Source organism: Drosophila serrata, unplaced genomic scaffold (assembly GCF_035046125.1).
Source record: "Drosophila serrata isolate PLE 108 unplaced genomic scaffold, ASM3504612v1 contig_295, whole genome shotgun sequence".
NCBI lineage: Eukaryota > Metazoa > Arthropoda > Insecta > Diptera > Drosophilidae > Drosophila > Drosophila serrata.
In genome coordinates, this window is record NW_028257193.1 from 26,803 (window position 1) to 38,533 (window position 11,731).

General features: G+C 50.8%; 1 protein-coding gene across 1 annotated transcript in view; it reads left to right on the forward strand.

Annotated features, from left to right (window-relative positions):
* Positions 1-11,731, forward strand: part of Bicra (BRD4 interacting chromatin remodeling complex associated protein) — a 30,036-nt gene that overhangs the window by 13,548 nt on the left and 4,757 nt on the right. The window contains exons 2-7 of the mRNA XM_086836895.1: positions 4,229-4,392; positions 4,598-4,909; positions 4,973-8,531; positions 8,600-11,297; positions 11,414-11,512; positions 11,566-11,704. Of these exons, the coding sequence (XP_086693021.1) occupies positions 4,229-4,392; positions 4,598-4,909; positions 4,973-8,531; positions 8,600-11,297; positions 11,414-11,512; positions 11,566-11,704 (6,971 nt within the window). The remainder of the gene's footprint in view (positions 1-4,228; positions 4,393-4,597; positions 4,910-4,972; positions 8,532-8,599; positions 11,298-11,413; positions 11,513-11,565; positions 11,705-11,731) is intronic.

The following is an 11,731-nucleotide window of genomic DNA, read 5'->3' on the forward strand; positions in this document are numbered from 1 at the left end:
TCAGAGTGTGTGTGTGTGTGTGTGTGTGCACTCAGTCAGAATTGTGCCTTGTAAATAGGATTCATCTCGCGACCAACTGCCGCTTGGTTCTGCCTCAGTCCTGGCACGAAATGCAAAATATTACGAAGCTTAGACAAGGAGAAGCACTGAGAGAAAAACCAGGTTGAATAATAAGGAAACTAGGATTTATTATGGAATTATATAAGTATCTAAAATATATAAATAAGTATACAGATGGCAAGTATCTAAGTAAAAGTATCTTTTAAGGCTTTGTCAAATGAATACGTTACTAAAATATTAAAAAGCATATGTCAAGTATCATAGTATAGGTTTGAAAGTGTCTTAGCTTTCTTTATATGTAATTTTACTAATAAACACTTCTTTCTCTCAGTGAACGATTCCTCGAAAGGAACGTTCTCAGACCGTGGATGGTTGGATGTGGATGCTGTTGCCATTGCTGCTGCCTCTGTTTTGCGCCCAGACACTCAAGCAAATGGCCGCCAGGCAGTTGGCTACCAACGGGCGGTGCCACCAATGCCCCATTCCTATCCCCCCCATTCGGCACCCAAGCTCCAGCTGCCATCTATCTATCTATCTATCCAGCATCCATCCAGCATCCATCCATGCATCCACACAAACCATTTTCGCCATGTCAGGCGGCAGCCAAAAGTGCGCTCATCTGTGGTTCGACGGGAGGAAAAGTTTTGGAGTATCTCTGTGTGTCTGCTTGTCAATTTATCCTTTAGTTTCTCTTTCAATTTTTTCCTTTCCCCCCCTGCAGCCGCCCAATTTTCCCCCTTTTTTCCTTTTCCACCCACCCATCGTCGTCGTCGTCCTTCGCCGCTTCTGTTAGTTGCGTTTGTGGTTGCCTTTGTGTGAAATTACCAAGGCGGCTCTGGCTCTGTCTCTGTTTTTGGCTCTGTCGTCTGGCTTACTCCGCCTCCCGCTGCTAACTGTTTAATTAAAGACTGTGGCAAAAGGGAGTTTTCGTGTCAAAGATATCGCCGTCAATCGTTGGATACTTTTAGGCAACGGCAGCCAGTCTAATTATAAAGCTTTTGGATGTTATAAATAATATATAAACTAATTTAATGCTGGTCTGGGACCGCTTCTAATTAATTCATTCGGTAATTGCTCTTTGCAACTTTTAATTCAGGAAGCTAGAAGCGTTTTAAAGATGTTTTGTCAGACTCAAATAATAATAATTTATCAAGGACGATAGACTTGCAAAACATGAAATATAATACTAAGATTTCATCAATTTAATGCTTACGGATTATGCGACATGTTTATGATTATTTTTGTAAATATTACACAATAATATTTGCGTTGCTATTAATGCTTGCTAATCCATCGACAACAACTTATCTAATTACGTAATTGAAATGGAAATGCGACGACAAAAGCGTCAAAGGTAAATCAAGTTGAACATGTGATTATCCGTAATCCCTCAGACTATCATTCATATGTATATACATATATGTGCTCCATGGCACTGTTGCTTTTGATTTCGACTGGTGACCCATCTGCTCATCCCCTCCGAATCCTTTGCTGGCTGCAAACAAACATTGCCAAGGCAACCAACCGGCGGCACCATACAAAAGACAGCAGACTCGCATTTCTCGTTGCCAGGAATATATCACGATGAACACACAATCTCTACTGCTCCTACTGCTACTCCTCCTGCTCCTGCTCCTGCTCCTTCTGGCCACCTTGTGACGAGGATTGAATGCCAGCGGGAGGCATTCGGAGGAGGAGTAGGAGCAATTGTGCTGCCAAGGGGCGCTTGCTGAATTCTTTTGCATTTAGTTTTGCTGTCGATAATGATGCTGCGATGGCAAAAGACTCTGAAACACATCGCCTCCATTGCATCCTTTGCCTCCATCTCATCCATTTTCTGTTCCAATAAGAAACAAGGAGACGACGACGACGACGACAACGATGTCGATTTGATGCATGCTTATGTTCGCTTATCCTCTGCCTCCATGTATACCCTTTATAAGGATGTATGGAAAAGAGTATTGCATATGCTATTGGCTTGAAAATATTATAATATATACTTCACAATTAAAACATTCCTTCCTAGTTATTTTGTGTTTCTTTTTTCATTTTTTAAAAGGTGAAAAGAACGTGGCCCTATATAATAAATTCTTTCTTACCGTTTTTATACCCTTTCGAGGGTATTATAATTTCAGTCAGAAGCATGAAACGTAATGAAGGAGCCATTTCCGACCCTATAAATCATATATATTCTTGATCAGCATCGAAAACTGAATCAATCTAGCCATGTCTGGGCAAAAAATAAAATTTCGACATCATTTCGATTTTTGCGAAAATCATAAGGGGTTACATCATTAAAAATTGCGAAAATTGGCCAAAAATTGAATCTTCTAAAATCTTAAATGGAGTATGGAGATTTATTAACCTAACAAAAACTAGCATAGAAAAGCTTTCGGAATTAAAATTAATGATTTTTTGGCTTAGTTATGAGTTTTTTAAACTATGATTTTTTGACAAAAATTGTCTTTTTTTATACCCCTTTGCAGGGTTTTATTATTTAAGTCAGAAACTCATAATTGCATCAACAAACCCGGTATGTAGATTTGTTAGTGCTTTAAAAACTCGCACAGAAAAGCTTTCCGAGTTAAAATATATGCAATTTCGGCTTATTTATGATGTCCGAAAAACTTAGATTTTGTATAAAAATTGTCTGTTTTTTATACCTTTTTGAAGAATATAATTTAAGTCCTAAGCATGAAACGTAATGAAGGAGTCATTTCCGACCCCATAAACCATATATATTCTTGATCAGCATCGAAAGCTGAATCAATCTAGCCATGTCTGGGCAAAAAATAAAATTTCGACTTCATTTTGATTTTTGCGAAAAATCATAAGGGGTTACATCATTAAAATTGTCAAAATTTGGCAAAAAATTGAATTTTCTAAAATTATAAAAAGAATATGCAGATTTGTTAAGCTAATGAAAATTAGCACAGAATTGCTTTCCGAATTGAAATTAATGAATTTTTGACTTAGTTATGATGTTGGAAAACTTTGATTTACCCAAAAAATGAGCACATAAAAATATCAGCAGTATCTTAAAGATACTTCTTCAAGACTCTATTCTTGGCAACTATTACAAAAGGGTATTATTGAAATCTACTTGGTTTTGTAGAACCACCATTTACGTATTATATTCCCTTTCGTTCTTTATTTCGTGGTCTTTCCCTCTTCACTTCTGCATCTGCTGCTGCTGGCCCCCACATCCTTTTAGCCCTCTTTTTTTGTGTAGCTTTCACTCCTTCTGGTGGCGTCGCCGTACTTGTCGTTTTCCAGCTGCGGCAATATATGCAAATTATTCCCGAGAATAGTTGCCATCACACCATCCCCTTCCTTCAGTGCTGGTCCTTAATTCAATTTACTTGGACAGAGTAACAAATTATTGAACCATATGGTGAGAGAAGAGAAGAGAGAGAACTCTGGACCAAAGAAGTAATTTAATAAATCTAAAAGCGTTTATCTGATGGATTAACTCTTATTTCTAAGCAAGCAAACACACACCTTTTATGATAAACCAATTGAATTAATGCTTCTCCAGATAATTGCCAATATTTTTGGGACCATGTGCTTTGGGCCCCTCCTTCTCTGAAAGCCAAACAAAAGCTGTGAAAGAACTCCTCAAGATGAGCAAAAAAAAAAGTGCAAAGAACTCGAATGAAACTGGTTCTGTTTCTGTTTCTGGCCCAAAACCAAATTGTATCTCAACGCTCCGCTCGCATCCGTATCTCTATCTAGTGTGTGTGTGTGTGTGTGTGTGTGTGTGTGTGTTAGCGGCTAAGTGGGGGCTCTCAACTGGTGTTTGAAAATGTGCTAAGTTGCCTCTCGCTTTTTTCTATGCACAAAGGGAGCAAAAAACAAAAAAAAAAACAAAAAATGGAAGGAAGAGTGCCTCAACTGGGGGCCCTTGGCAGAGTAAACAACTCTGTGAAATGGCGGACAATTATGGAAGATGCGCCTGCTTGTGTCTGTCTGCGAGATACTTGGATACTTGGGGAAGACCCGAGGACAGTTGCCACTTTGGTCACGTACCAAAAAACGATTGCAGCTCCCAGATATGAACCCAAACACTGCACAATCACACTCACTCTCTCACTCCATATTTATTTGGGTCAACTGTGCTCCCAATTTTTTGGTAAGCAAATATTAATTTCACTACGTTTCGTTCCAGGAATATTGTCTCCTCCGGGTCCGTTTCTGACGCCCAGTCCATCGCCATCGATCTCAGCTAGCCCTCGTCTGCAGCCATCGCCCTCGCTATCGCCGTTCCCACAGGATGTGGTGCTTGTAGCCGGTGGCAATCAAGTAAACGCCAACAGCAATCCCCAGGAACACGTAAGTTGATCTCTAAAAAGGCTAAAAAGGTGCAAAAATGAAGAAGAGGAGCTCAAAATATTGGTATTCAATATCAAATAAAAGGAAAACAATGCAGGAATGTTTAAAACATTTATTTAGAACAAATAAATGATCTATTTCTTACATTTCTAATAAGGCATAATTATCACATATTTGACATTAAATATATTTATCCCATTTTTAGGAGCGCAAGGCGGCGACGCCTGGCAGGAGACAGTCCATCCATCAGTTCACTAATGGCAGCCCCAACGCTGGTACCGTCGTTTTCCAGCCGAGCCCCTCCCAGTCACCGGCCGCTGCCACGACGGTCATCGGCGTGACCAGTGGTGGCCTCATAGCCACCGCCGCCGGAGCTGGAGCTGGAGCGGGTCTAAGTGGAACACTCGCAGCCGGTAGCAGTTCGGGAGTGGGAGTAGGTGTTGCCCTGCACAGTAATCCCATTGGAAACGAGCTGAATGCCACGCTGGTGGGTTCCAACAACATCCAGCTCAATAAGGTAAAGATATTGTTTATAAAATGGTAATTTATAAATCTAAAAATTCCCGTTTTAAATTTTCAGAAGGGCACGAAGCGAGCTACGCAGCAGCAACAGCAGGTGCAGCAACAGTTGGGCCACCAGATCTTCAGCAGCAGCGCCGTTGCACCCACCTCGATCAGTAGCGCGACAGCAGTGGCAGCCGGCGGCGGAGGCTATGGACAACTCAATGCCACCGCCATCAGCACTCCCACCTCGTTCGCTACGGCCGGAAGTGTGGTCAGCAGCGTCTCCAAGGGCCCGGCGAAGGGTCAGAAGGCTCAGCAACAGCAGCAGTTCCAGCACTACCAGAGCAGCAGTCCTCTGATAGCGGACAGCCCCATCCCGAGTCCCAGCGGCGCCATAGCAGCGGCTGCTATTAAGCCGCCGACACCGCAGCCACAGCCCGTGCAAATGCTGCCCCAGCAGTTCACCATCTCACAGCAGCCGCAGCAGCAACAGCAGGGTGCCCAGCAGGTCTTCCAGTTCATCCAGGGACCGCAGGGTCAGCTCATAGCCACCAGCCAGCCGCAACAGCAGCAGCAGCAACAACATCCGATCCAGCAGCAGCAGCACCCGCCTCAGCCTCTCCAACAGCAGCAGCAGCAGCAGCAGGCACATCGGTTCGTGAGCAATGCAGGAGTCACGGGCATGCCCACCGGCAAGAATGGCAAGGCCCCGCAACAAATCCTGCCCAAGCCGGAGCTCCAGCAGCAGCAGCAGCAGAAGAAGGGCTCTCAAGTTGTCGGAGGAGGGGCACAGATCTCGCAGACATCGCAGCAAGCAAACCAGCAGCAGACCACCAATCCCACCCAGCAGCAGCAGATCCTGTTGCCAGCCACCACCAGTCAGCCGCAGCAGCTGCTTCTTAATCAGATGCCCGTGCTGGTGCAGCAGAATCCGCAGGGCGTGCAGCTCATTCTGCGCCCGCCCACGCCCCAGCTGACAGCGGCACCGTCGCTAGTTATCCAGCAGAATGCCCGGGGACAGCCTCAACTGCAGACGCAGCCGGCGCAGCAGCAACTGCTGCGGATAGTAGGCACGAATGGAGCGACCATGCAGCTGGCTGCCGCGCCCACCTTCATTGTGTCCTCGCAGGCGAACCTCATCCAGCAGACTGCCTCGGGCCAGTTCCAGAGCGCCATCAAGACGGGCACGCAGCTGACGGGCCTTCATGCGGCCCTGGCTCAGGCTCAGGCTCAAGCTCAGGCGCAGGCGCCACGATCTCAGCCGTTTGCTACGACGGCCACATTGAACACGCAGCTCCTCGGACCGAGCGTCGCCGCCCAGCTGCAGAACCTGCAGTTGGCGGCGGCGGCGGCCCAAATCCAGATGCCCAACGGTCTCACGACCATATCCCAGCTGCCGGCCCATTTGCAGCAGAGTCTGGGCGGAGCCACCATCAACCTGAACCAGCTCAACGGAGCTCATATCCAGCAGATAGCCACCGCCTTTCAGACGCCCCAGGCACCTGGAGCAAACAGCTCAGGGGCTAACAGCACGGCCACGGAGCTCTTCACCCAGTCCTCGCCGGCGCATGTGCCGCTGGCCGTTACTCCCGAGCCACTACGCCAGTCCACGCCCGTACCCATGATGCAGCAGCAGCACCAGCAGGCAGCGATGGCCACGATCCAGCTGCAGCAACAGCAGCAGCAGCAACAGCAGGCCCAGATCCAGCAGCTGCAGCACCAGTTGCAGCAAACCCAGTCCCAGGTGCAGCAGGCCCAGCAATCAGTCCAGGCAGCGGCAAGCGTTGCAGCAGAACCCAAGAAGAAGCCGAAGCCACGCAGAAAGAAGCAGCCGGTAACAGCAGCACCCACTGTTGCCCCCGTGGTCGCTCCCATGGAGGTCAATAGTGCATGCACACCGCAGAAGATAGCCATCGCTGCTGCGCCCACGCAACCGCAGACCACAATACGTTCCAAGTCACCATCGCCGCCACCGACGCACATACAGCGGAGCAGCAACGGCAAGCTGGACCTCGGCGATGTGATGAAGTTATGCGGCATCACGGGCAACGACGATGACGACGAGGACTACGGGATGGGCCTGGAAACCCATCCAGCAGAACCCGAGCCCCCCGCGCAGGCCCAAGCAACGTCCAGTGCAACAGCGACGGGCAGTGGCAGCAGCAGCGGCGACATCATGATCTCCATACCGAACCAAAACGGCAGCGATGGCCTGCCCTTCACCCTGACCATTCCTGCCCCGCAGACGCAGCAGCCGCCGGCGGGAAACGAAGCAGCCACCGAAATACCAAATATCCTCATCAAGATTGATCCCAGCGCAGAAGCGGTGCCGCCGTTCGGTCTCTCCACACCGCGCTTGCCCACAGCTGAGGAGATCCAGAAGCAGGCGCAGCAGCATCTCGCCCAGCAGGCGGCAGCAGCCGCTGCAGCGGCGGCCAAGGCTAGCTCTGCCACGCCCACCATCAGCATCAGCCTGCCCAGCATGACGCTGCAACAGCAACAGCAGCAGCAGCCCCAGGTAACGCCGACCCCCATTATCTCCCCTGCTCCTGCTGCCATCCAATCCAGTCCAGTGGCCACCACCACAACGGCAACTGTGAAGCCGAGAAGAAAGCCTGCGGTTCGAAGGAACACCAAGAAGCCGGAGCTAACGGGCACCGCCAGCACAATGATCTCCTCCAGCAACAGCGGCACCACCACCACCATCACGAGCCTAAACAGCAGCAACATCAGCATCAGCATGCCCACCACGGTGAATACCATTACCCTGACAACGCCGACTCCCACGCCCACATCAACACCTGTGACGACGAGCAGCAGCAGCAGCAGCAATCCCACGCTGATGCTGAGCCACGGCACTGCGACAGCCGTGCCGAGTCAGATTGGCAACATTCAGATCTCGCAGGTGCCGAATCACCACCCGTCATCCGCCTTGCCCGTGAGCAGTGCGGTAGAGAACAAGATCCAGATCATGCCGATCCTGCCACCAGGAGCCACGGTTATGGGAGGAGCACCGGCCACAGGAGGAGGCCATGCATCCGCCACGGGTCAACAATCAACACAACTGGTATTCCAGCCTGCGACGCCATCGGTGGCCCCGACGATCAGCACGGAATCGAGCACCGGACTGAAGCTATCCAGCGATGGCAGGCAAATGCAACTGGTGGCCATACCACAGGCCACCCCTCCGCCTCCGCTGCCGGTTGCTACTCCAACGTCCACGCCAACTCTGACCGCTGGCGGAGCAACGATACTGCCGCCGCAGCTAACCGGAATGCCCGCCAATGTCTCGGTTTCAGTGGGATCTCCCGCCTCGGCGGCGGCTCTGGTGCCGCAGCTTACCGGCAGTCTTACGCTCACCGTGTCGGAGCAGTGCGAAAGGCTGATACTGCGCCACGATCCAAACAATCCACAGGATCACCAGTCGCAGCTTATCTTGCAGGCTCTGCTCAAGGGCGCCCTGCCCAACGTAACCATCATCAATGAGCCGACGCGCGTGGATCCCAGCAAGCAGCAGGCACAGCAGCAGCAGCAGCAGGTTAGCCAGATCCCTCAGCCTCAAGCAATAGTTCAGCAGCAGCCACAGCCCCAGGCGCTGCCCAAGGTTTCAGCAGCTCCCAAGATTGAAGTCAAAGGTAAGGCATTGAATAAAGGATCACTTGAACCCTTCAAGGACTAACCATCTCTCTCACTTCTTTCTTAGTGGCCAACAATAGGAAAATGACGGGTCAAGGAGGCACCCATCCGGTCAGCAGTAGCATGCTAGGAATGGCCAGTGGAACGACGACGACCATGACGACGACGATGAAACCACCAGCCGCGCTGCCCGCCAAGCCGAACGATGTTGTCTCCTTTCCGCAGCTGCCGCTCAACTCGCAGGTTGTTATTCAGCAGCAGCAACAGCAGCCATTGGTGACGGCACAAATGCAGCCACAGCTGCAGCCTATGACCCTGCCCGTGACACAATCGACTACCATCTCCGTCCCAGTGCCCGCACCTGCTCCAGCGCCCGCGCCTGCTCCCCAGCTGGCCAACAATGGTCAGCAGCGGTACATTGCCCTGCCACCCATCGATCCCAGTACCCAGCAGTTGTTCTGCCTGAATAGCGTTACCAATCAGATCACGGCCATGAGTGCGGGACAGACGGCAGCCTCGATTGGGCCCACGGAGCGTCTGCTCATTGCTCCGGCCGGGATCAATGCCCAACAGCTGGCACAGTGCCTACAGCTGGGTCAGCTCCACTTCAACGATGTGAATCCATTGCCCGCTCAGCAGCAGCAGCAGCAACATCAGCAGCAAGCGATGGTTTCCGGCTCCACTTCTCTGACTTTGTCGCTTCCATTGCGTCCACAGCCGCCGCAGCAGCAGATCGTGCATCCCATCCAGCCGATTACGAATGGACTGGCTATCACTACCACGGCCAGCAGTACGCTGACTACTACCACCAGCAGCACCACCTCGACAACCACTACGGTGACCAAGCAGGTGGCCAATGTGGCGCCAATTATAGACCAAAGCAAGGCCAAACTAGAGCCGGCCAAGGCGGCACCCAGTGGTGCTGGCACCGGAGCCGGTGGAGGAGCTGTGGTTAAGAAGAAACCGGTGAGAAAGCCCAAGGCAACTCTCACTAATGCCTCGGAGTTGGCCAACTTGAAGAACGCCGGTGTGGTGAAGCCTATGCCCAAGCTGGATCCGTTGTCGCAGAAGCCCAACAACAATCCCGTTCAAATTGTGCAGCCCAATGTGGCCAGCGGTAAGCAGATGATCAGCAGCCAGACAACGACCACAACCACGACCACGATGAGCAGCAGCATCCAGCCCTTCCAGACGACGAGCGGGACCAAGCTAGTGGGTGTGACAGTTCCGATGCAGCAGCAACAGCAGCAGCCCACAGCAGCGATATTGCAACAGCAACAGCAGCAGAGGACGAGCTTCAGTCTGACAACCACAACAGTGGCCACATCGGCGGCATCGATACCCTCGTCGCCCACAGTGGCTTCCGTTGTCAGTCAATTGCAACTGCCGTCGCAGCAACTGCAACAGCAGCAGTTGCAGTTACAGTTGCAGCCCCAGCAGCAGCAGCTTCAGGTGCAGGGCCAAGCCAAGCAACAGCCGCAGCCGAACACTGTATCCCGGGTGCAGACAATCCAGCTGACACCGCAGATGCAACAAGTCTTCAAGCAAGTCCAGATGCAGATTCAGTTCCTCACAATCAAGCTGCAGAACAAGGCCAGCTTCATGCCCGTGGTAGGACAGGAGATCGATCCGGCGACAATTGCAGCCTACAACAAGCCGATGACCGATGTGGAGATCAATCTGGCACTGCAACGACTCTTTGCCGAGCAGCACAGGATCCTAGCCTCCGGCAAGGAGGTTCCCACACCCGAGGGCATGCTGCCAACGGCAAATGGTAGTGGTGGTTTTACCCTAATGTCGCAACCATTACAGCAACATCAGCAGCAACAACAGCAACAGCAGCAGCAACAACAACAACAGCAGCAGCAACAACAGCAACAGCAGCAGCAACAACAATTGCAGCAGCCGGCGGTCGCTGAGCCACTGAAGACTACTGTCGTTCCTGCCAATGTGGTGCAGCCTAACAATCACTCGTCCACCACAGCCGTAGCAGGAGGCACTGCCACTGGAGCTGCTTCAAATGCCCAGCAGAATATAACCCAGAGGATTCACATCTACCCCATGCAGCACCAACAGCAGCAGCAGCAGCAGGCGGCCAACAAGCATAAGCAGACACAGCCTCCAAAAGCCCAACAGCAGGAGCTGCAGCAGCTGCCGCCGCAACTGCAAATAAAACCAAAAGAAACAGTTAACCGAATTAAAGCCAACAATCCACAGATGCAACAAAACCAGCAGCAGCAGCAGTCAAACGGAACCCTCAATATGTTGCCACAAAAAATGAATATGCTGCCCGTTGTCCAGCAACAACAACAGCAGCAACAGCAACAAGCTCAACAGCCAGTGCTCAACAAGAGTGGACCGCCACCACTGATCTTTGCCAGCTCCACAAATCTGCTAAACAGCAGCAGCAGTAGCAGCAGCAATGCTCCTCCGCTCACTAGCAATGCTGTAATGCATGGAAACTCCATGTTGCCCATTCCGCCACTGCAGCCCCAGCAACAACAACAGCAACATCAGCAGCAACAGCAAAATCAGCAGCATCAGCATCAGCAACAGCAGCAGCATCAGCAACAGCAGCAGGCGCCAGCGATACAGCTGCAGCAGCAACTTACGCCCATCTTGCCACCTGTGACGTTACCAGGAGGAGCGTTGGGAAGCCTAGTCCCCTCGCTACCAACTATAATGCCGAGCCTGCCCCTCTACAGTCTGCCAAGCAAACTGGATGAAATGCCCACGCAGAAACCTAAAATTGCACGCCTCTCCTTGTGAGTAGTTGGTTGAACCAATGCCGATTTCAAGATGAAGCGGCCAACACTGGATTGCAGATTGCCTAGCAATACGCGGCAGCGGTACAGAGATACTAATCTTTGTTTCTTCGCAGATTCGTCCGCCAGCTGGAGGTCGACCAGGAGAGCTGTCTGAAGCCGGACTATGTAAAGCCCTTCCGCACCAAGGATGAGGCGGTGAAAAGGCTGATAAGGTAAGGACTGAGGATCTTCAAATCACACTTTATACTTATTGTACTCTTCTTAGGTACCATTGCATGCACGAAAACGATGTGGAGCTGCCCTCGGATGAGGATGAGGAGTTTGAGGCCACCGCCTTGGGATTTCAGGATAAGTTCCGTCAGCTGAACGGCAAATTCCAGGAGATACTCATGCAAGAGTCAACTGTGAGTACACTATAAATGTTTGAAACG